The 25,421-nt window shown below is 47.7% G+C and overlaps 2 protein-coding genes across 6 annotated transcripts in view; one reads left to right on the forward strand and one right to left on the reverse strand.

The window, feature by feature from the left end:
- Window positions 1-230: 230 nt before the first annotated feature.
- On the forward strand, window positions 231-6,862 carry PAQR3 (progestin and adipoQ receptor family member 3). Of its 2 annotated transcripts, none has more exons than XM_066549283.1 (7): window positions 231-510; window positions 593-755; window positions 1,633-1,788; window positions 2,489-2,686; window positions 4,087-4,177; window positions 4,495-4,643; window positions 5,066-6,862. In XM_066549283.1, exons 1-6 carry the CDS (start codon window positions 326-328, stop codon window positions 4,635-4,637), a joined length of 936 nt encoding a protein of 311 aa, XP_066405380.1. In that variant the 5' UTR covers window positions 231-325; the 3' UTR covers window positions 4,638-4,643; window positions 5,066-6,862. The 2 variants fall into 2 exon arrangements, with proteins under 2 accessions (XP_066405380.1, XP_066405381.1); XM_066549284.1 differs by having other exon boundaries at window positions 417-510; window positions 615-755.
- A 588-nt stretch (window positions 6,863-7,450) lies between these two features.
- Window positions 7,451-25,421, reverse strand: part of BMP2K (BMP2 inducible kinase) — a 49,296-nt gene continuing 31,325 nt past the window's right edge. Inside the window, exons 14-17 of one of the 4 annotated variants that reach the window (XR_010783597.1) lie at window positions 24,900-25,057; window positions 21,787-21,900; window positions 10,223-12,549; window positions 7,451-9,127 (exon numbers count right to left, since the gene is read on the reverse strand). Coding sequence is in view for 2 of the 4 variants with exons in the window: in XM_066549281.1 (XP_066405378.1) it covers window positions 11,123-12,549; window positions 21,787-21,900; window positions 24,900-25,057 (1,699 nt within the window). In the remaining 2 variants the exon portion in view is untranslated. Of the gene's footprint in view, window positions 12,550-21,786; window positions 21,901-24,899; window positions 25,058-25,421 lie in introns of all 4 variants that reach the window. The other 3 variants (XR_010783596.1, XM_066549281.1, XM_066549282.1) reach the window with 3 other exon arrangements.

Below are 25,421 nucleotides of genomic sequence, written 5' to 3' on the forward strand. Positions count from 1 at the left end.
GAGGGCTCTGAGGGGTCGCGGGAGTCGGACGGCTCGGAGGGGTGCTGTGAGGTGCCCCGGGGCGCTCCGGCGGTCCGAGGACGCTGAGGTGTCCCGGAGATCGGAGGAGTCCGGGGCGCCCTGAAGGACTCTGAGGCAGCTCTCGGGCGCCCCCTAGCGGTCACTGCAGGAGCAGGACGGGGCGGAGCCGCGTCGTGACGCCATCGGCGCGCGCCGCGCGGTGACGTCATCACGGTCGTTCCCGGCGCCGCTCCCGATCCCGATCCCGATCCCGGCCTCGGCCCGTGAGGGCGGCTTGGGGCGGTCAGATGCGGTGGCGGGCAGGATGCACCAGAAGCTGCTGCGCAGCGCGCACTACATCGAGCTGGGCAGCTACCAGTACTGGCCGGTGCTGGTGCCCCGCGGCATCCGGCTCTACACGTACGAGCAGATCCCGGTGTTCCTGAAGGACAACCCCTACATCACCGATGGATACCGTGCATACCTGCCCTCCCGCCTGTGCATCAAGAGGTGAGCGCGCCCCGCGGCCCCGGGCGCCCCCCGGCCCCGCCGCCGCTCATCCCCGCCCCGCCTTGTGCCTCCTCTCACTCAGCCTCTTCATCCTCTCCAACGAGACCGTCAACATCTGGAGCCACCTGCTCGGCTTCCTTCTCTTCTTCACGCTCGGCATCTACGACCTGACCGCCGTGCTGCCGGCCGCCGGCGCCTCCCGCGAGGACTTCGTCATCTGCTCCGTCTGCCTCTTCTGCTTCCAGGTGGGCGCCGGCTGCCGGCGGCGCTGAGCCCTCCCGCGGTGCGGGCACAGCGCGGGCCCGGCGGCATCGCTCCGCGGGGCAAAAACCGAACGCAGCTGGCACAGGAGAGAGTCTGTGATAAACGAGTGCGTTTGTCCAGGCCGTGTGTCAGAGCTGCTGCAGCTTGAGGGGGCCTGACGCGGCTCCAGGTGCTGCTGGACACGGCCGAGCACCCTGGGATTCCAGGGATCAGCCGCGGCCCGATGGTCGGGAAGGGCAGGAGGGCTGGTGGCCTCACTTTCTCCTTGTCAGAGGAATGTGTTTGCACAGCAGACTTGAGTCCTGTCTCCGGTGGGCCCCTGCACCTTGTGAGAGCACAGAGAACTAAGGGCACCACTGGTGTTCTCTGCAGGGTACAGGATGCCTTTGTACAGCCACAACGGGCTCTAGTGCTCCTCCCTGCCCCTAGAGAAGGCCACAGAGAACCAAACACTTCTCAAGGAAAAGATTTTAAGGCAGCCTAGGAGCAGACATGCAGCCTGTGCCTAAGAGTTAAATTTCTATGTGTTCCCTCAGTCAAGGCACACAGTGAGTGCTGGGCAGTCAGGGCAGATCTGGGCTTTGGGCTCTCCCCTGTACTGGTGCGGATGTGTCTCTCTGGAGCACTGCCAGCTCTCTGGCCTCAGGAGCCCACTTTTGCTACTTGTACAACTGGTTATCATGGTTTGCAGTGTCCTGCTCCTCCTTCCCCGTGCCAGAGAAGCTTTATGGTTGGCTGGCAGGGATCACAAGTGCCTGCACTGGGGTGCACTGCACAGCACAGCTGCAGGGCTGGGGCTGGCTGTGCTCCCTGCTTCTTTGTAAGGAACTAACCCTCCTCCTCTGGCATTCTGCGTAGGTGTGTATGCTTTGCTCAGTAGGATACCACCTGTTCTGCTGCCACCGCTCCGAGAAGACCAGCCGGCGCTGGATGGCGCTGGATTACGCGGGCATTTCCATCGGGATCCTGGGCTGCTACGTGTCAGGCGTGTTCTACGCCTTCTACTGCAGTAACGTGAGTGGGGAGCAATGTCCTTGCAGGGCTTGGTTCCTGTGCTCTCACTGCAGTTTCTGTGCTGCAGGAAGGGGGTTCTGTGCAGGTGTCCAAGGAGAACAGGAGCAGGGAGGCAGGGATGGGAACTGGAACATGTCCCTCTGACCTGAGCTGAACTGTGCTGGCTGAAGAGACAGGCAAATGCAGGTTTTCCTTTCCAGCTGTTAATTGCACAAGCCTCAGGAAAATATTTAAATTTCTCTCAAGGCAGGGAAACTTTACAGGTCCTACCTGTATCCAGTGACTGAGGCTGGTCATGGGATGTGTCCCATCACAGGTACTTTATTCAAACAGTATTGCCCACGAGGTAGAAACAACCTTGTTTTCCCTCCTTTTAAGAGAGGATGAGTAAATGAGTTCCCTCTCAAGGCCTGCCCTGGACATGGCTGTCCAGGAGCTGAGCTGGACAGGTGAGGCACAGGTGTATTGAAACATTTGGTGCAGGAAGTGCTTGGAATGAAGGATGTGGTGCCAGGTGCCCCCCAGGAGCAGTCCCCTCCCCTCAGTGCCAGCTGACAAGCAGAGGGCCTGCACTCAGACCCACAGCTGGTGCCCACAGCAGGGACAGGGTGAAGCACTGCTGTGCTCAGTCACTGAAACCTCCTGCCCAGAGCTGACTTCTGCACGCCACAAACTTGCCTTTGTTTCTTTGTGCCCTCAGTACTGGCGCCAGGTGTATTTGATCACTGTGCTGGCCATGATCCTGGCAGTGTTTTTTGCTCAGATCCACCCCAGTTACCTCACACAGCAGTGGCACAGGCTGCGCTCCATCATCTTCTGCTCCGTGTCTGGCTATGGAATCATTCCCACCATCCACTGGGTTTGGCTCAATGGAGGCATTGGGGCATCCATTGTACAGGTAAACAAAAACAAAAAAAAAAAAAAAGGAAATAAGATTCCCTTTTGCTTTTCATTTTCCATCTTCCTTGAGTTCTCTTACACTTGGGAAACAGTGGGGAAGCAGGAGGAGTTACAATTCCTCTAAGGACAGAATTCTTTTGGTCAATACAATCCAAATGGGAACACTGAGAACTGTGTTGAGACGGGACAGACGGCTTGGGAAGTTTTATTGTGTTGTGCTGCCCTAAAGCTGCAGGGTGGGAAGGAGAGCAGGATCCAGCTGTGTCTGTGCCTGGGCAGGGAGCAGCCTGTGTGGGCAGACCACACCCTCGCCAGGGCCGGGGGCAGCAGCTGAGGTGCCTGTGGAGCAGGAAGGAGCCTGTCAGGCTGCAGGAATGCTCAGGGCTGGCCGCCTCCACAGCTCCAGAGGGCAACCAGGAGACACTGGGATGATTACTTGTCTCCTCCTCTGTTCCCTACGATGGCAGCAGAAATCAGCATTTACCTGCTCAGCCCTCTGTCTCCTACACAATCCTCCTCTAACAGCTCTTTCATGTTACTATTTTCCTGTTTGTTTCACTCCTTGGAATTACATTGTGACAGCAGCAGCCCAGCACAGCCAAAGGCAGTCTGGTGTGCCCCAGTGTGAACCAACCTGAAATCAGTGCAGTTAGCCAGTAACACCTGATGGTGCTGAAAGAAACATTTCCTTTTCATAGTGAGCACAAACTGCACGCACCTGGGCTGGCCTGGATGGATGGCTGTCCATGGGGTGAGGGTTCAGCCAGGTCCAGAGCTGCTGTGGAATGTGGCAGAGCACCACTTGGAAACAGATGTGGCCTTTATACATGACACTTCACACTGGCCCTCTAAAAATCATCAGTAGCAGTTGTGCCCCCACACTTCCCCATCTGGCTTCCCCTGGGATAGCAGGATGGAGTCTAGGGTACACATTTTGTTTCCATACTTCAGGAAAAGGGCCCACTTTTGGTAACAAAACATTCTGCTAACAAGATGCACCTGGTGGCTGAGTTGCTGGTTGTTGACCCCCCACTGTGAGCAGTCCTGTGTGCAGCTGCTGTGGTCCCAGCCTAAGTGGGATGTGCAGTGCAGGGTCCCTCACCCTAGCTGCTCTGTGCAGGCTCAGGGGAGTGGCAGGTGACCTTGCACAGACACATGCTGTGCCTGCTGAACAGAGAATCTTGCATGTAGAAGCAAGAAGCTGGAATAAAAGAGGTTTCTTTCCACTCAGGCTTTCCCAGAGTTTGGCATGTGTGTCCCCATTGGATCTATGCATAGCTAACACAGGCAGGGAAGGAAGATTCAGCGCTGTCATGCCTTTTCCTTTTTTATCTTTAGAGACATTTTTTTCTGTTTTTGCCTTCTAACAGAATAGGAGAGCTTGCTTTTCTTTTGCAGGAGTTTGCTCCGCGGGTATTTGTCATGTACTTCATCGCTGCTGTCGCTTTTCTCTTCTATATTTCCAAAGTTCCAGAAAGATACTTCCCAGGTAGGAAATTCTTTTCTGGCTGTTTTCTTTTCTTCAGTTAAGCTTCCTACGGTGTCCTAGTCCTTGCTGTGGGTCCTGAACTTCCTGTGAGAGAACAGGCTGACCATGTTCCCTATGCCGTGTTCCCATACAGAGTAAAAGAGTGGGAGGAGGCAGACAACTTCCCTCAAGTTCGTTAAAGAACTTTCCCTGTCACCCCTCAAGGGTAGGGTGTGGCAGAGCTCTGCAAGAGACTGAGTGCCGATTGCACTGCACAATGTGGAATTGTGGTGGAACTTAACAGCTGAACTCCTGAATGTCTCTGTTCTCCCCCACAGGCCAGCTGAACTACCTCGGCTCGAGCCACCAAGTGTGGCACATCCTGGCAGTGGTGATGCTGTACTGGTGGCACCAGTCCACAGTATACATCATGCAGTACCGACACAGCAAGCCCTGCCCCGAGTACAGCATGGACCTGTGAGCCAAGGTACAGCTGCTGCCATCGTCGGAGGAACAGGATACCCCCAACCACAGGCTTTGGGAATGCTGGCCTGAACCTCAGGTCACTGTCCCAGAGTGGGTCCTGACTGGTGCCAATAAAAAGCAGGGATGTAATGCCAGGCACTCTGCTCACCTGTGCTGCTGCATTGGATGAGGCTCTGGGGAGCTGCTGGGCCCTTGAGCAGTTTTAGAGCAGGCTGGACTTAGTCCTGCCAGATCCCTTCCAGCTCTGTGTCACAATCTGAGTAGTCTCAAACCATCATCAGTATTTGTCCTTAAGTAGCATTTTCCTCAGGCTTTTGTCAGGTTTTCAGTCTGCTTAGCATTGATCTGGATGTTGTGGAAATCAGATGAGTTACCAATTACATGTGCACAGTGATTTACCTCGTTTCCCTGCTCTATTTTCAGAGGCAGCACGAGAGGATTGGTGACTCTGGGGGCCTCACGTGAAGAGCTGTGCTGTCAAGGACTGAGGCAGTTCCTTTGCTGACTCCTGGGCTGTTAGCCCCTTGCCGGGACAGAGTGTTACTGCAAGCTTTGATAAACACAGCAGCACTGCCTGGGTTGGAGGGGCATTTCCTTCTCAGCCAGTTCCTGCCCTGCAGTCAAGCACCAAATAGCTCCTCCTGGAGCAGGACAGCAGGAGGCTGAGCTCACTCGGCACGCAGATCCAAGCAGGATGTTTTGTTGCTTGGCAGACGTGAATGGCTCAGCCAAGGGTACTCAGGCCTGGACACCAGGTTTTCAGCTGGTGTGCACAGTTAGGAGAACACTCCTGGCAGCGTGCCTGTAAAATTGTTGGAACTGTGGGAGCTGGTCCTGGATCCAAACCACAGGCCTGTGGGTGGTGCATCCTTCAGCCTTTACAGGGACGATGTGTTATGCTTCAGCATTGGCACAGGAACGCATGAACTGGAATTCAGTGGATTTCTGTCCTGCTCTGGATGACCTCTTTCCCATTCCCTGGGAGATAACATGATATCCTGCACACCTAGATCTTCATTGCAGATCTTAAAAATAGCCTGCCCCAAGGAGGGGCAGAGTTGTGCCATTGCTTGAAGAAATTTCTCTAGATCCCTTCAGTAATCTGGAATCAGTATTCCAGGAGTAGCACTAAGGCTGCGTGTCCATGTTTGTTGTTGTTTTGCAATCAGGGAACCTGCTGGGGCTGCAGATTCCTGACTTTTGGCCTTTCCCTATGTGCAGGATGATACTGCACTCACACACACTGCTGTCCAAAATGACTTGCTTTCACAATCCTGCCACCGTGCCAAGGCTGCTTGGAGTTTCAGGATGTGTTGTAGAACCTTCCCTTATGAAATGAACACCAGGGAGCCACAGAATACACTGGTTATCGCACAGCTGCTGCCCAGCACCATTAAGCTCCAGGGGTGCCAGTCTTCCAAACAGCATTAAAATCCTTTGGACTTCTGGGTTAGAGGCAAGGATGCTGTTGGGACGAATCCTAAGTGGCTATGTCCTTGTGGAGAGGGCTTCCCCCAATGCACGAGGAGACGCTGGCTCTGTGCAGTGACTACCCCAGGGCAGGCACGTTCTGTTGGTTGCCCAAAGCTGCCTCCCTCTGGGCTAAGGCAGATGAGAAGGACTTGGTTTCTGGTCAGGGCGTGTCAAGGAGACATGGAGTGGAGGTGGAAACTTACAGACAGGCACCCTGCACTCCTCGGGCACAGAGAAGGCAGGATGGGAACTCCTCCTGATGTGCTGGACAGGGATGCTGTCTGTTTAGGTCAGAGGGTGGTTTTGGTGCTTTTCTGTTGGTCCTTTTTAACTCCAGAAACAAGTATTGGCAAAACTGACTCTGCATTAATGATTCAGCTCCCAGAGCTTTCAGCCTTTCAATGTAAACACTGATTTTTTAATGATTTTTTAACTTGACAGCCAAGCAAGTTTCAAGTGCACTAATTACTACTACTGAAGCCTGACAAGGAACTTGCAAGTGTAAAAGTCTGTTTCCAGTGTTATGTGTACAGTAATATCCCAATAATGTGTCTGTAATATTACTGACTTGAGCATTTGCTAATGTATTTTTATAATGGAAACTCTTAACTTCTCCATCAGTTTTCACCAGATAAGGAAACTGATTGCCAAGCTGTGTATTTTTACCTGACACAATTTATCAAGCTGCATGATGATCTTTGATGTACATACTGAACTTATAAATAAATTCCAGTTCATTGGCTTTTTCTTTGGACTAACATCATTTCTGCACCTTATGCAGCAAAACAACCGATGTCAATGGCTCAGCCATGGAACTTGTGCCACAGACAGGGATTTTTGGGGGAGACTCTCTAGCTGAATTTGCTGATGAACTTAGCTTTTCAGCCTACTACCAAGTACTCTTTATTAACGGAGGCCTGCTGCTGCTGTATCTGTTCTTGACCATTTCCATTCTTACTTCATCTCACCCAAGAGTAAAATCAATACAGGGAGCATCCAAACACCCTGCTCCAGTAAACAACTGCAGGAAGGGGCTCACACCACATTATAGTTCTGTCCACAAGTACAGATCTCAGTCCAGTGCCATTGGGACCCACATGACCTTTCTGCAGGAAGACTTTAAGGAGTAACACTGAAGTAAAGGATTTTCAACCAGTTGGACACAGCAGGATGATTGGGCAGCAAATACAACTACTTAAAACAGTTTTATGAGAGTCACAGGTACTTACATGACAGCTAAAAAATCATTCAGCAGCAGCAACAGTGCTTATAATGAGCAAATGAAAGCCTACACACAAATACTTCACCATGCAGTGTTGAAGAGACCTGAAAAGGCACTGTTACCAGGTTCCTTTATTTAACATCTCCAAGGGTTTTATGATATACATCAGCTTCACAAAAAAAGTTAAAAGTTCTGGCTTTAGTAGTACACAAAAAAGCTTTAGAAACTCCAAGTCTAACAAGAAATGGAAGTGTAGTTCAGGCAAGTGCACTTAAAAGCTGAATGCCAGCAATTTTAAAATCGTTTTTATGCTCTTTAATAGTAGGTGATGCCTCAGTCACAACTTTACCATACACACCATCTCCTTGATTTCCTTTCAAAATAAGCTCTATGGAACAGTAGCACAGCAGCCACCCTTGGTGCTTAACTCATATTCACTCAAGTCACAAACATGATTGTGGCTGCTGGGTTACCAACACCACAGCAACTCCAAGGGGTACATGATGTGTGCGAGCATGTGTATATTTTATATATACTCCTTGGATATATAAAAATACACCATATAGTATAAAAAACTCCAGATAAACTCTTTTTCTCACAGTAGCAAATATATCAACTTATTTTCACAGTACTTGGTTTTACTAATTGGGACACCCAGAATGATTATAAGCTTTTTCCTCCAACACTGGTGCTCACAGAGCCCCCCACCACAGCATTAATTACACACCTAAAGGCCATTTGAGTCCACAGGCAAACACAACTACCTGGTTTTTCCTTCCATCACCACAACCACTTAAAAGAGGTTGTGCTTCTTAGCACTTTGGGGCAGACGCTCTCTCCAGCAGCTGATCCTACAAGGCCTGTGCTTCAGTCCCTCAGCATGCAGAGGGAGAAGCTGTAAAAACCCATTGGGATTTCTGTCTGGGAAGGGAAGTGTCAACCCCTTACACCTTGCCCTCCTGCTACCACAGGCAGCATGTACATGACTACCACAAAAAGGCCTTTCCTGATTTCTACTAAGGTCACGTTGCACTCCATACATCCTGAAAAAAGGCAAAGGATACCCCATTCCCTGACAGTCACATATCTCACCTCCTTTAAATAGTGGACAGTGGCTGAATACAACCCCAAGCTTGGGTTCAGTTGTGTATAAACTACATACACCAGGAAAAGTCAGCTTAGCAGGGTGCAGCAATCTCACATCAACCATGAGAAAGAATAAAATAACTAACTCTAAAGAAAAAAAAGTGAAATTTAATCAAAAACCTGATTGGTGTCTCAAGTGTGAAGAACCAGGTTTGTTAAGGCCATTAGGAGGCAAATATCATGGGCCATAACTCGTGCCAGCTCTAGTGTCAGTGGGGTCTGCAGCTTGCCTGTGCCTTGTCTCTCCCTCCAGCTTGGCTGTGCTGCAGTGTAAATGCATAGAGACCCTCTACCCTGCAGCCCTCCTCAGCCTGGAGCCCCGAGGTAAACCAACAGTACTGAACGTATTTCCTATCTGTAATTTACCTGATGGCTTCTGCCCACACTGGGTCTGCTGGTGCCCGGTCTCCTCCCTGCATGTACAACAGCCCCCACCTCTCCTCCTGGGCCCTGGAGCCAAGCCCCAGGGCCGTGTGCATTGTTAACCCTTCCCACTGCTTTCCCACTGGGAAGACAGCAACAGCCTGGCTTTGGTGAGGACCAGCCACACTTAGGACCACAGTTTTCATCTCACTTTGTGTCCACTTCACTGCCACATTTGTCATCTTGCTGTATTCCAAGGGCTCTTCAGGCAGGTAACAGCTCTGAAAGACATTGAGAAGGGCAGCTCATAAGCATGCACAGAGATTTAAAAAAAGGGAAAAAGACTGTTAACCTGAGTGTCAGAAATGCTACAAAAATTGGCATGTGCTTCTTGCAGCCTTTGGCACCAAACAGGTGAGAAGAGCAGTAATAAAGCTTGGAAAGTCCTGTGTTGACACATTTCTACTCAATCTCCTAAGGGCTTAACTTCTAAGCCTGGAAAAGGCACACTGAAGCAGGCACAGCTGGAATATCCCACTTAGACCCTGTGAGAAGTGAAACTGAGGAAGGTGAAGGTAGCTATCTGTACACCATCACTATGAGCTACGTTCAGATTCCAGAGCTAAGGGAAGCAATCACACATACATCCCAGGGGGCACTTTATCCAACTGATCCCAAAGGAGTCTTGTGATTTGTTTTCAGTGTGTTTTCAGTGAATATTGAAAGGGACCAAATGCCCCCATCACCTCCTGAATATCCATCAGGAGACACGAGGGGAAAAAAGCTCACAACCCTGAATATTTCACTTCACCTGTGACAGGGGGGCACGTGAGGACACCTGGCCACAAACAGGGATGTCCCCCATGTGCAAACACCCAGCTAACCACTCCTCAGCCTCCAGTGGAGCAGGATAGAGAGGTGGGACAAGCTGAGGAGCCCCTCCTCCTTCCGTGTCCCCATGAGGATGGCCATGGAACCCAGGCTGGGCTGTCCCAAGGGGCACCGTCTCTGCACACACCAGCACCTCCTGCACCACAGGAAGTACACACTGTGCTCGGCAGTGGTCACACCTCCCGCCTCACCCGAGGCGCCCCTGGGCAGCAGGACAGGGCTCCTTCCCGAAAGGCTCCGAGGGGTGAAACGCAGCTCAGTGGTCCAGCAGCCGACAGCTCCTGCTAGAACACAGCTGGGGCAGGAAGTGTCTCCAAAGCTCAGTGCATTTAGCGACCCTTAAAAGAGCATCAGGTTACAGTCATTTCATAAAACTATTGTGGTAAAAAAACCAACAGAGAGGACACATTTTCTTTCCAATCAAAATCCAAGAGGAAAACAGACACAAATCCCAAGGTGTAATCAAATCAATCCAATGGTTGTACCTCACAGTCAACTCCATAAGTCATCTGAAGCACTCCACGTGCCCAAGGACAGCCCCTCTTCCAGTGTGCTGAGGAGTCTCCCAAAGTGCTGTAATCCCAGCCATGTCCCTGCTGGCTCACTCCCCCACACATTCTCACACATCAGTCAATCACCTGCTTCTTTAGTTTTGACTCTACAATTCCAGTTTGCTACTTTACATTAATGGCACTTACTATTAAAAAAATAATTCAAAATTGACCATTTAGGCACATAAAAAAAAAAATCTGCCTTTCATCTCTGCAGCTGCATAGATGTCTGCAAGGTCCCAAGCCATAGCTGTGCTCTGGAATTCTGGGCCACAGCCCATTGAGGATGTGGCTGCTTTATTTTTATGATTAATAAAGGTAGTTTTCACCTAGGAAGCAAAGACTTGGCTATTTCCAGCACATAATCTGGATATCAGTATGTCTTGGTTCTTAGGTCTGCAGAGACATGAAGAAGCACCGCAGTTCATCAGCCTCCTGTACATGTGGAAAGCATTTTCCATGTGCTCCCTGCCTCTTCCACTCCAACGGGGCACATGGCACAGGGATAGAAAGGCAAGACCAAAGTGCACAAACAACAGTATGTCCCAGGGTCCCAAGTCAGTGACAGGGATTCATATCCAATTCCTCATGACATTCTGGGAGCCATCTGCCATAAGGAAACAACACTTCTGATTTTTTTTCTCTTTTCCTCAAAAAGATCCAAATCAGAATTAGCCATTATTTGCAATTCCACCACACATGCAGGCCACTGCCTCCTCACCCTGAACAAGCTGTACAACCCAGGCCCCTGGCATTTCAACCATGTAAATGACTCCACTAAACCTTTACTAAGGGACTTGGAGAGGTATAGTGGGGGGAACCCATTGGAAGCCTCTACTGTTTAGAAGGGAATGGAGCTGCTCCAAAGGGATCTAACTCCAGTGCCTGCTGTGGTTGGCTCTGAGTGCTCTGCACCACCAGCTCTGTGAAGGGCACAGCACCAAAGTCATCTGTTTTCAGCCCATCCCCGCCATGAACAGCCCCGTGCAAGGAGCTCTGCCTGGGCCTGCCAGCCACCACGACCGTGCCGTGGTCCCCACGGCTGTCCCCAAAGCCCTGGTGCTGGGCATGGCGCATCAGCTCCGGCGGGTGGAAGGGTTTGGCCCCGAAGGGATCCAGCAGCGCCTCGTCGGGCTGCAGCGGGTTGGCTCGATCCTTGCTGTCGGTCAGGGTCACGCTGATGTTCTCCTTGGAGTCCGAGATGGTCAGGAACTCGTTGCTGCTCTGTGAGTCCCTGCGGCCAGCCTTCCTGTGCCGGCGGGCGCGCTCTGGGGTGCGGTAGCTGGGTTTCAGCCCCTTCTTGGTGCTGGTGGGGGTGCTGTGGTGGCGTTTCCCGTTGTTCTTGGGCACCTCCTGCTTCATGCGCCTCTGCCGGGAAGACAGCTTCTGCAGGTTGCGCTGCTGCTTCACCTTCTGCTGCTGCTGGCTGCCTGTGATCTCCTCAAACGGAACCAGCCCAAACAGGTCCTGTCCACTCTCAGCAGACTTGGGGACGAGGGATGGCTGAAATGGGACACAACCAAAGATATCCACACTCTGCGGAGAGCTGGGGGAGAGCAGAGGCTCCATCCCTGACCCCTGCCCATCTCGCTGCAGCACCTTTTTGCTGAAAGGAGCTTTGATGAAAACATCAAAGTCATCCTGCTCTTGGCTTAGGCTGGGAAAAGCCACCTGAGAAGAAACATCTTTGTCCACTTTCTCTCTTGCCTGAGGCTGCAGTGTGAAAAAGGGCACAGCTCCAAACACATCAAATTCTTGGCCAGAGTTGATCAGAGTGCTTGGTACCTCAGGCGGGGACATAGGCACCAAACTGGGCTCTGTGATTTCACTGCTGCCCACCCCATCTCTGAACCGAGTGCCCAGGAGCCCTTCCACACATTTTTGCTTGGTTCGGTCACAATCAGAATCAGAGCTCTGCTTTTCTTCCTCCTCTTCCACCTCTTCCTCAGAATCCATGAGCAGAGGTCGGTGGCCTAAATTCTCTGGTTCTGTATCATTGTCGTCATTGAAGTCCCCATTCTCTCCATGCAAGACTTCTTCATCCTCTTGTTCTTCTTCTTCCTCACTGCTCTTGGGAGAAGGAGGATCCGATTCAAAATCACTCTCTGATTCCTCACCACCTTTTGTCACGTGTCCCTCTGCACTTTTCCTCCCTGCCCGGGGATCTCTAAATGAATGGCTCAGTTTTCCAGCCTTTGTTGGGATCCCTAAGTTATTTCCTTGATTGCTGGCTGAGTTATCCACTTGTTTTCCAGGGGAACCTGCGGGTCCAAAGAAAAAAGCAAATGAAAACTTAAAAACATAGAAACGCAAAACTTTCTTCACACACTCCACAGCCACACACTCCAGGAGCTGATGCAAACATATATCCTGTACTTACGGAGCGAAACAAGCTAAAAATCACATCTGACATTTCAAACAACACACATAAAATCAACAGACAGAGCTGCCAGCTTTACTTCTAAAGCACAAGGTGCCTGGACATACAGTACCAGTATTTGGGGGGCACACAGAAGGGGCCAGTGAACACAGCTGATCTCTAGAGACAGCTTTTCAAACCCAGTCATTACATAGCCTCTCTCCTCTGGGGAAATGGGAGGCAGCAGGATTTCCACACTAATTTTCTGTATTTTTTTTTTTAAGCAGACAAGCTATTTTTTGATGTGCTTCTGCTTTGATAGTCTGCTCTGACACACAATGCTCTAGTCATGACAGCAGCCCCTTCTAACTTCTGCAGAAACTGAGGCACAAAAGCTCTTGCTTTTCCTCAAGTTTGAGACCAATGCTTTCAGCTTCTCTATGGCAAGGAAATTTATCTACTTGTTTCCCTCTGTCATCTTCCCCCCTACTATTCACTGACAACTAAAACTGAAGGAACAATTCACTGATGAGTCTTTTGTGGAGTGGTTGCCTTGGGAACACTGGAAGCAGTAAAAATTTTGCAGTGGTACAAAAAAGAGATGGCAAGAGCAGGAAGAGCAGGGGAGGCTGCACAGTGGCAGTGGCACTGCTCTCATCACTAGGCACACCCAGTTTCTCCCTGTGTAAGAGCCCCATTATGTGGGGAGATGTTTTCAGGAGTGTAACTGACTGTGATTTCTAGTGGAAATGGAAGGTAAAGAGCAGAAGGAAAATCAAACCACTCAAGTCTCTTCTAGGTGAAGCACACTTGCCCTTGGAATATCCTCTTGGCCACAGACAGGGTGCATAATGTCAGATGTAATGCCAGCTACAGCAGTGAGAATTTACCTCCCGGCAGGCCCAGAGGCACTGCCCACAGCCTGTGTGCCACTGCCCAGAGAGGCTGCCAGGCACCCTGGCACTGGGGACAAGCCTCTCATGTCTCCAGCACCTGACAGCAGCTGGGGACAGGGCTGCTCCTGTGGAAGCAGCTATTAGAGAGCTCTACCCACAGCATTGCACTGCACCCCTGACCTCACCCAAGCAAAACTGATGTCTTCCACTTAGGGCTTTGTAACACAAACACTGACATTTAACCCACACCATGTGTTCAAAGGATGGAAAAAGCCAGAGATGGGTACAGGCATCCGCTACTTCTCCAAAAACCGTCTTCTGCCAGAATCCATCTCACAACTCTTGTTCTTGCAATATACCAAATATTTTCTCAGCTAATTCCTTCTTTCACAGGGAAACCAGTGTGCAACTTCTAGGTCAAGTCAGAATCTTTACTTTCTATGCTCCAGTTTTACAAGAAGCACTTCTTCCATTTTTAAAGGGAATTAACAGCAATTCCCTCATCCATCAGCTTCCTCACTCCTTTGCAGCTACACATAAAATAATCAAAACTCAGCAGCAATACAATTTATGTAAGGATTTAAAAACAAGATGATCAGAATGACTAAAACCAGGTGATTAGGGCTTTGAGCTGTTTCTTCTTGCCTTCTAGTGTCAGATTGCTTCTTATCTACTGTAATTTTAAATGCTACATATTTGCTTTACCCACTAAATTAGAATCTGGATTATTCTGCTGCTTACTTTAGATTTCCCAAAGGTACAGCCTTCACATTGCACTAAATAACTCCCCTAGCCTCCAAATCTTGCTGTTTTCAATATTTACTGGAACACTAATGTTAGCATAAATGCAAATAGATTTAAAAGAAAAAGGGACTACTTCTAGGTTAGATGTTAATACCACTTCCACAACAAAAAGCCCAGACCTTTTCTCTGTGTCCATATCCACAAGAGTTTACAGTCCTACAGAATGGTTAGATCTTAGCATTTCATCTCAATATGCAGTAAACAACTAATACAGCATTTTTTTTTCAAAGAAGAACTGAATCACAGTGTTGCCTAATACACCAGACTTCCCAGCAGGTTTAAGTGTTATTGGTGTGCCACAGTCAGAGTCCCTAGAAAACACACTGAAACAGGCACTGACGAGACAGACCACAACTCTCCCCCGAGCAGCTAAGCTGCATGAGGCACATAGGGTGCAGCTCCCAGCCCCAGAGCTCTCCTGACAGACAGCACAGCAAAGAGGACATTTCCCACAGCACACTCCATGCACAGGCACCCCAGCTGCTCCAGCATCCCAACACACCCACCTGCTACTCACAACTGCGATTCTTGCTGGCAACGCACAGCAGATCATCTTGGGAATTGGGCATCAAGAAAACCCAGCCTTTCACCCTAAGGTTTCCTCTCTTCAGTCTAACAAGCACAACCTCCAGAGGAACTCGCATGAAGCCAGGAACCACTGACCAAACCATCCCTCTTGCTGGAGACATGCATCCACAGCAACACAGAGGCCAGGTGCTTTGCCCCTGTACTTGGAGCTCTGAACCTCTCTTCAAGGAAATGCTGAGCACCTTCCTGGCTGACAGAAGCAGACACAGGGGAAGTGCTTGAATAGCAATAAGAAGTTTGATGTACATGTTGATTTTTACTTTGCCCACAGCAGTGTGTCCTGGCCTGGTCAGCACTGTGGGCTCTTGCTCCACTGAGGGCAATGCCATGGCACACTGGACATAGCACACACCAGACTTGGTGCTGGCAGGAATGAGGCAGTCTGCAGGAAAGGGAAACCTTAGGTGCACGTTTGTAAACATCTGTCCCTGCGCATGAGAAAACATGCTCCAAAATATATTAATTTTGAGGCCACTCAAAGACACAGCAAGAAGAACTTTTTCCTGTTCTAACAGCACCACAGCACAGTCAATAATTGCATCTCAGCACAGTGGTTTCTGAAGAAGGCTTCCAAATTTCTATCTCTTCAACTGAGATTGCTCCTTGTCCAGTCTCCTTGCAGGAGTTAACAATGTAACTTGGTTATTGCAGCACAAATCCAGTGTCCAGGTACTAGGTACAGACTGGGAATTATCCAACAGTGAGTACAAACTCAGAGCCCCCACTAGGGAGCTCACTATTATCAGAGCTGCAGAGTCAGCAGGTATGACCCCACATGGACCATGTCACCTGGAAAGCAGGTGGCACACAGACGACGCTGTGAACAGCAACTGGTCCTGATATGTGGGTTTGAAGAGAACTCCTGTACTCCAAGGAGGATTTCCAGAACAGTGGTATCACTGCTCCCACACTGGAGTGTGTCAGGAGAGAACAAGTATCTTCCTTTATCCTTCTGTGTGTGTTGGGGATAGAAACAACCAGAGCCACTTGCTCCAAGCAGAAACTACTCTAAGATGCTCATCTTGCACACTTTTAGCCCTACCTGGCCAACTCTGAGGGAACAAACCATCTCCGCACCCACCTTTGCAGCTGCAGTGGCTTCATATTAGTCCCAGGAACAGGGATCAAACTGCATCAGACAAGAACCAAAACCAATCCAAACAAACAAAAATACCCTCACTAGAACTACCATATTTTAAACTAAGATAGGAATAGTTTGGTTTTCTACACTACAGTTGCCCCTCTTTCACTGCTAACAAAATCAGCAAATGAAAGAGTACTACACACAAGCAATCCCCCAAAAGGGAAAAGCCCCAGCTTAATGACAATTGGATGCTCTGGCCAAACAGATTTCCAGCCTCAAGTGTTGTGTCACGTTGATTTCATGCAATCTTGTCAGGCAACATCACTGCAGAGACATTCAGATACATATTTATACAGCACTGCTGCACACTGGGGGCAACATCTGTTTGCAATGTGCTGCTCAGATTACCATACTTCTAATCAGGTTTGCAGCTTGTAGGGAACAATTGTTCTTGCCTCAAATGCGAGCCAGGTGGAACATCTTTAATCATATAAGAAGATCCCAATCTTCAAGGAAATTTTCTGTTCCGATGTTCTTTTTTGAGACACAGGATTTTAAGAGGATGAATTCCCTCTAACAACTGCAGTAATTACATGCCTTCTGCTGGTTCTTCTTTTTAGGGTATTGTGGGGGTAGCCCAGGAGTGGGGCATAAGAGCTTTAAGCTCCCTTGGAATTGGGAACATACTGCCACCATCATTTCATAACAATTTGCCACATGTCAGCCCAAGGATTAGTGGCAGGCTGCAACTAAATCTGCACCAGTTCTCTGACAACAGCCAGGGCAGCAGCTGCTCAACACTGTAATGGATTTAACACATCTCACCACCTCTATTTTCAAGAGCAACAAAAATGGAAGAACACCACACATGTGCCTGGCACTATTGCTGACATTCTTTTAAATAATTACTCCAGAGATTAAAGAGCAATATAAAAAAATAGTGCAACGTGCCCATGACTGCTGCAAGATTAGAAAAAAACTTGAAAAAAACCCCAGTAAATAATTTTGGAGAGAAAAGGCAGACCCTTGGCAGAACTCAGACATACCATTTATACTTTTGATGGGTGAACAATTTCAGGTTACTTTGGAAGGAGTATCTAGAATAGCTGAAGTTTTAGATGACCTTGATACAGGGAAATATCTTGAACCTGCAATCAGCAAGCACTATGAATAACTGAAACCACAGCCAAGAAGGTACAGAATAACATCAGTGAAGCTTTCAATGAATACAGATATTGCCAAGAACTTACTCTGCCAAGTTACCGAAACACTTTACAACACCCAGATCACTGCACACAGGGCTGGGCACCTTTAGACCATCAACATCAGTTGCCAAAGAAACACGAACTATTGCCAGGAGAGTTTTTCAAGTTCTAAAAGCAGTTCAAGTCTTTTTTGTTTCTTCTGGTTTGGTATTATTAATTTCTTCTTAAGTTCTGTGTCTCACTGAAAGGCCCAGACTGCACAGTGGTCCCAGGGCTCCACAGCCGTGGTACAGAACTCGCAGAGGTTTGAAACCCTGTTGGAAGCAGTACACAAAAAAACCACTAAATGAATCATCATCCCCCATGTCTGCTTCTGCCAGGACATCACACATGCTGCTGTGATGCCGTGCACATCCAGCAGCACCTACTGCAGCAGGGCATTCCCAGGGATTATCCAAGGCACCAGATGACTCCCATGGCACTGCATCTGGCACACAGCCAGCTGGTTTGCTGCAAGATCCACAGAGCTGGGACAACACAGGCCACACCACACAGCCCCTCTTATCCCAAGGCAAACCTGCAGCCACCACTGGAAGACACCACCAGGTTTCCAAGTGTGGGAAGTCTGGAAGTCAGAAGGAAGCTGCTTCAGAACTGCACTCACTTTTATTCAGTCCCTGCACAGAGAACAGGTCTGCAGTGGCTCAGAAGGAGTTACCACGGAGACACAAAAACCAAGTGACTTGATCACATCTACAGCACACATGAGCTGTATAACATTCAGCACAACTGTTAACGAGATGACCTGAACCAGAGCTCCATCCTGAGATCCCAGGCGACAGCTCACGGAGATTCTTCCACAGGAGCCAAATGCCTGAAACAGCTTCAGGCAACACTGCCCAACATCTCCACTTATCACACAGCCCATCCATGAAACCTGGAGTGTTACTTCAATTCTTGTATTCCTTCTGGGAATTGCAGTATTAAGCTGAGGGAAGCAAAAGGCCATCCTAGCCCAGCTTCATCCCGCAAATCATTAGTGTGAATAAATGCAAGATGGCCAAAGGCACCAAGTACAGCTCACCAGCCAGCTGTACTATATTCATGACATTTCCTTCTTACATTTGAGAGTACCACAAAGCATCTTTCTCCCAAGCTTCTGAAACACTTGATAATAACAAAGGGGATGACAACACAAGCTGGTTAACACACTTGAATTAAACACTTGCATTCCAAAATGCTGTCCACGGGAGATGTTTTTTCCACCGTCACCATACAGTTCAGACATTCCAGAACCAGGACCTGTTTTCCACAGGTGAAGTGCTTAAATGCCCCAGTACTGGCTACTTAATTCTCTCTTTCATTAAGAAGTTAGCAATGGAGGGTTTGTTTCTATCAGATCAAAAACTGGAATTCTTTCCCAGGCCAGGTTTCTTTTCCAGTCATCTCTGGTCTTAAGGCACTACTATTGTCCACAATAACTCAGGCATAACGTAGTGTGTGTAGCAAGTTTACTTGTGAGAACGCTTTGAGTAGGATACACACCAAGGGCGAGAGACACCAAGAGCTTCCACAATGGTTCCCTATTCCCCAAACTAAGAGGAACTCAACACCTGTTAGCTCATCTCAAACCCCTTCCCTCTGTGCACGCCAAGGTACAGAAGTGTTGCTGCTGGCTCTCCATTCCCACTGGACAAAAATAAGCCCAGACAAGCGGCTACAGTCCATCCAGTTGCAGGTTTCTTCTCCTGGTGACCCTTGCATCAGTGCCAACCTGAAATGCACTCTCAGCTCCACAGGAAATATCCCAAGTCATAGCAGCCCACAGATGATCAAAGGCTTCCAACTCCAGCCTCTGCTGCTCCCTTGCCTCACCTTCCCAGACAGAGGTGAACATACCTGGTGACACCTGCTTAGCCAGATTAACAGCAGTTGATGTTGGTGGGTCCAAAGATGAAACATGACATTGACCATCTTGCTGCTCTCTCCCAGAAGGTGACCCAAGTCAGTTAATTACTGAGTGAAGACCTGCTTTCAGCAGAGAACCCTTAGGCCTCCAAAACAGGAGTGATCCTCTGAGTAACTCTACTCAGCCACAGGCCACACACGATTTATACATCAGACCTATGCCAGAGCAAGGAAAACCAAGCAGAAAAAACCCAACCTTTGAAATGGAACTGTGGCCACTACAGTAGAACACAACTTCAGTAAGAACTGTCACTCTTCAAGCAAGTCAGTTTTATTTACTTTAAAGATCCCATGTTTATAAGGTCACCATTTCATGCCATTGTAATTCAACAAGTCAGAACTCAGTGGCCAGAGCCCTGGGCAAACATTGTTTCACAATTCCCATTTGGCCCGAGACACATTACAATAAGGAAACAAAACTTGTGCTTGAACAAGATCCCAGAGTCTCTCTTGCAAACATGGGAATTGCACTCAAGGTATTAATCCTCTGTTCCACTTGCCAAGCAATCACCTAGCCTTGGATGCCCTGAGAAAGGGACACAGGTGGTTTACTGCTCAGTTACATGTTTCAAAATCACAAGGAACAAACCAGAAAGAACGTGTCACACAACAGTGTTAAGTACAAGCAGAAATCAAAATATCAGGGAGGGACATTTGTCAAGTTGGCCCCAGAAAGCCCTCAGCTAGAAATTAAATATACCCAAGTGAACAGCTTTCTTCATTTCTTATCTGTCTTGCAACTCCTCTTTTCAAGACATTACCAAGAATAGTTCAGTGGAAAACATAAACAAGCTTTTAGAAGATCAATATTAACATTTAAATATTTTTTCTACCTGATTTGTTTACTAAGTGCAACTCACAGTTAACACATAATTAACAGTACCTTTCTTGAAACCAAGCCAATATTCAGTCTTGTTTAAATGCCAGTTAAAAGTCCACAGGAGAAAAGGCTATAGAAAAGTGCACAATTTTTTTCCAGTGCCACGGCTAATATTATACAACCAGCTCAACATGTCTCAAACAGCCTGGTTTTTCAGACATGACTGAATTTCAGGGGATTTTTCCTCCCCTTAATAGAGGCAACTCCTTTTTTTTTTTTAGTGTGTCAAGAATTAGAGCTTGGATTCCAAGCAACAAAAATAAAGCACATGAAAAAACACAGTGAAGACATTTGTTACAATCTAAAGCTATATTATAACCGTCTAAAAAAGGCAGCAAACAATCAAATGCACTTCCAGGATGGCAGGTGAGGAAGGCAAAACAATAACCTCTGGACACAAGGGTATGAATACAAAATACCTGATGGCCCCCATCTTAAATGGAGTGTAAGCTATTTTCTGTTTGTTTTGCATGTGAATTCAGGCTTACCTCTAAGTCAAAGCAAACTCTGGAATGAAGATGCTAGAGAAACCTTTCCCAATAGGGCCTGCAGAGCAAACCCTTCTTCATTAAATGGCTTTCACATGGCACTGAACCACTGACCAAGAACAAGGTGACAGAAAGCAAACGACCTGAGAGAGCAAAACACCAGCACAAGCTAAGAACACAGTCCTACAGCAAGGAGAATGAATGCAGGTCCAGGGACAGGAGCAGCCACAGGCACAGGGATTTTCACCGAAGGCTCTGCAGAAGACAAGAGCCACCCTGCCCACCCCTTCACCACGTGGAGCACCAGAGCCCTTGTGAGCACTTGCAGCCCTACCAGAGCATCTCCAAGAATGCAGGACCGAATGAAAGAAAACACAGATACTACCTCAGGTTGACCCCAGATGATTTATTTTAAGGCATGTTACCTGAGCTTTTGAAGTTCCATAAGAACAGTCTGTACATGTCATACTAAGGCACCTTTATCACATAAGAACTCGCAACAAAACCCAAGTGGCTCCAGAAGTGACTGATCCTCCTTTTACCATTCAACCACCACACAGGCTTTACTTTGTCAAAGGTACCAAAATAAATACTAAAGTGCTGATCAACCAAATGTTAAAACTGTTGCTTAAGTTGTGGGGTGATGCAGTTTCCCACTCACAATGCCCACATAACACATTATTTTTACTTCCATTCAAGGTAAACATAGTCAAAGCTGAACTGAAAAGCAACAATGAATGCCCACCCTCCCCCACGTATAGACAATGTAAAATGTTTGCATTTGACTCAACTTGTACCAAAACTGTGCATTAAATGCATAGAAGCTCACTGCCTTCACTTGGCTGGACAACTGAACTAGAGAAACAGTGTGAGTCAGAAGCAGACTACAGGGAAGTAGCAAAATTGGGCCTTAGCAAGCAATTTCTCTTCAGCAAAAGCCCTTGTGGTTCTGCCCAGGTGATGCCCATTGCTCTGGCTCAACAGAACCACACCCTACGCAGTTGGTCCCAAGGCTCCACGGGCACCAGGAGCTGGACGCATAGGTGATTTTATTTGGAGGTAAAGAACGCACCAACACATCCCTTCACCCAAGTGCTGTTAGGAGGCAGCAGAGCCCTTGGCCATTCTTTGGTCACTGAACTGCTGTGCATACTTCAGCAGATACATACACCTACAGGTATGTATGCATACAGCTACGAGGTAATCATGTCACAGATGGAACTTGCCTTGCTGAGAAATGAAAGGAACAGAACCAAAGGGATCTTCAGCAGGACTTGTCTGTGGAGCAGCATGTGGCTCCACACTCTTATCTGAAGATGCTCTCCTGTCCACCAGCCTGTCTGTAAAAAACAAAATGGAACAGAACAAAAAATAAAGTAAAATAAAATAAAAACAGAAGGACTTACACCTATGCAAAGCTATGCACTGTACGGGGTGAGGGAGAAGTATCCTGTATGCTTGTAAGAAGCACAGCTCTTGCCTGTACAGCTGGTCTGGGCAGCTCCTTCCTACTGCAAGGAGACAGGCAGAGTGCCTGAGAGGCTCTGCACCCACACCTGTCCCTGCAGGAGGCACCAGGGTGATCCCAAGCCTTTGTGCAATGCTATGGAAGTTGGGCTGGGAGTTCTTTCTCAGCAAGGAAGCAGACTCACTTTCTTGGCTCCCAATTCTGCACAGATGATTAAGTGGTTACAGGAGCTGTTTAAGAAATCTACTTCTTCACAGTGCTGTCAGAAAGGCAGCATCAGATGTCGCTTCTGGCCCATCGCTAACCCAGGATCACAGCAACACCAACAACAGAGAAACAACAAGAGCCAGGAGCTCCAAGCTGTCACTCTGTGTCACAGCTTTCCACAAAGGTGCTCAGTTCACAAATCCATCCAATTGCACATTACCTCTTACTGCAACCAGCACCATTCTACTAGGAAAACCCTCACCAAGTATAAGCAATGTGTTCTGTCCTGGGAACTGGATCCCTTTTTATGAGAGAAGCGATTAATCACCCCAGCAGTACCCATCACTTCACACACTGACATTAAGCCCCTCAACACATGAAATCTGATGGTAATGCCAGCCTGACAAATTGTGGCAACATCTTCATCCTCTAACAAAGGCTTTGCATATTTACTTAGGTGTTACTGTCATAAACATGCAAGCTTTAAAAATATTTGTCAGATTTAGAAAGACCTTTAGTAAAAAGCATCAGCTCAACAATACAAACTAGGCTTCTGAGAAGAGAAAGAAAGGATTTGCGTTTCGAACACTAGTGAGCACCACCAACTTGCACACCACTGTATGTGAGTTATAAAGTACAGGACAGCAGCTGGCTTTAGTAAAGGAAAAACAGAACCACTCATCAAATCTGCATCTGCAATTCTCTTTTCTCTGGGTGGCAAAGAAGTTACTTAGTACTCAACAGCCTTTTCCCACATATGAGATAACCTACACCTAAAAAGAACTCAGCCTTCAGCCTTAATGCATATCTAAGGAACTTCCACGAAGTCTCACACGGTTAGAAACAATTTTATAGGTACAAAACTTAATTTTACAATAAATCTCCTGATATCCCATTATTCCAGCCAAGTCTGAGAAAGCACCAGTAGACAACATGGAGTATAATTATTCCTGCTTTGACTGTAGCAAAGGCATTAACACTGCCAAGTATGCTCACACGATCTTTGGCACAACACCCCCGCTAACAAAAAGCCAGGTTAAAAGGTCTCTGAAGGCTGTGACATGTGTACCTGCATGCACAGCCAGACACAAACCAGCAGTGCTCCCCCTCCCGAGGGACACCAAGCCCCAGGAGCTCAGAGCAGCTGTAAGGCAGCCCATCCCTGCAGACAAGGCTGCCATCTAGTGTGCTGCTGTCAAGGGAGTGACTCGGGGTTATTTCTGCATTTTCTCTAGGTTGAGTAACTAAAATCCCTAGTGCTGGTCACTACTGAGCAGAGCTGTGCTGTTGGGTTTGGTTTGCTTTTCAGATACAGCATATCAGGCAAGTTATCACACCCAGCTCTCTTTTGCACTGAATTAACTTGAAGAATTGAGCCCAAAATGTACTTTCGTTATCATCTCCTTTGGTCCTTCCATTTGTTCAAAACTTGTGGCTTAACCAAATCAATCTCATCCAACTTGCATAAGCAGTGCCAGCAGTCCTGAATTCAGAACACAGATTCTAAAAGTGGGTGGCCTTGTGCTGACCTTCAGTACAAACTGACCTGCTCCAGATTCACAAGTGCAAAAAACTAAGGGCCACATTTGGAAGGAGCTTGCTTACAGATATTCTATTCTACTACTGAATCCAAACCTTAACTTGGACTTGGAAGGAATGCTAAGTTTCAGCTAGTACATAAGCTATTTTTCCCAGCTACCAGAGAGACATTTGACTGTAAAATGTGCGCAGCCTACATTCCCAACTCAAAAACAGGAATCTGATTCAATCCACACAGGATACAAGGGAAAACTAACAACCAGAGTCTCACAAACAAACCCACCCAGTCACTTTCCTAAAGGATTAACAGGTAAAGTGCACATCCAATAGGAAAAACACTCAACTGAAGGCAAAGGTATTATTTCCAGTTACTCAAAAATCAACTTTACTATACTTTTAATTGCAAGAAACTTGCTGATAGACAGCCAAGCACATACAATCTGTTTCTTAACATTGTCACATCTTCCAAGTCCCACTAATAAATCTGATCTCAACAAAGCCAGTTATAGGAAGAGCAACTAACAAGCATGTGTCCAGCAATTAAGAACAGAAGGTAATTCCAAGTAAAAACCATGGAGATAACTGACTTCACGAGGAAAAAGTTTATTCAGCTATTGCCATATCAGTACAATAAACCAGCCCTTACATGTAGCCACTCAAAAAGGACAGTACAAAACATTAACATAATGTAATAGATCAATTTTCTTTCAGGCATTTTCAAAGGACATATCAGACCCACACCATCTTCTGCTCTGGTGTGCAAGAAAAAAGCTGGAAAGGAATAAAGCAAGCAGCCAAAATTCTCTTCCCATGTGACAACATACCTCTGCTGTTGAGAGCCTCTTGGCAATGCAGGTGACACAAGCAGTGTAGAAGAGCTAAGATACTACCATTTTTGCAGTAATTGAGCCAGTAACTACCAGTTTCAGACGGTGAGTTCCTATTGCACGTGTTTTCAAAAAGGAAAAGGAGAGGAAGACAGGCCCAACTGTGCCCTCAAATGCTCAGAAAGAATGTTCTGTACACAGCCTGCACGGTCCTCAGACAGGCAGGTGCTGGAACTGCTGAGCAACCACAGAGCCCTCATTTACTGGGAAGCAAAGTAAGCCTTCAAGCGTCCCTTACTTGATCTTAGCAGGTCAAACTCTCTGTCCAGCAGCTCCTCCTCTGTCAACTTGGAAAAATTGTCCTCTCCAAATGGGTTCCACCCTGACATATCAGGTGGGTTACTGATGTTCTGCTTGGGGTAACTGGCAATTGCTTCAGCATCAGGAATGCCTGACCTGTAGAGTCAGTTCAAGGAAGCAAATAGAGAGAAACATGATAGGATTGGTTATCAGGGTCAAAATCTGAGACATGCTTCACAATGCCAAGTCCTACACACAAGCAATTAAGAGCTCATCCCAAAAAAGCTGAAGGCTGATTTAAAAGAAGCCTAATAGGAACCTAGACATATATATAACCTGGTTTCTAACATCAGTGAAACTGGACAGATCTCTAGGTTCTTTTAAGTCAGAAAGGAAGGGGATTTTTTATTACATACACTGCTTTTCAAAAGAATTAATGCCAAAGTCATCATTTATTATGCAAAGGCAGGTCTGAGGGCCACTCCTCAGGGACTGTATACCTTCTGATGTATACTTGGTG

The sequence above is a fragment of the Molothrus aeneus genome, chromosome 4 (assembly GCF_037042795.1).
Source record: "Molothrus aeneus isolate 106 chromosome 4, BPBGC_Maene_1.0, whole genome shotgun sequence".
Lineage (NCBI taxonomy): Eukaryota > Metazoa > Chordata > Aves > Passeriformes > Icteridae > Molothrus > Molothrus aeneus.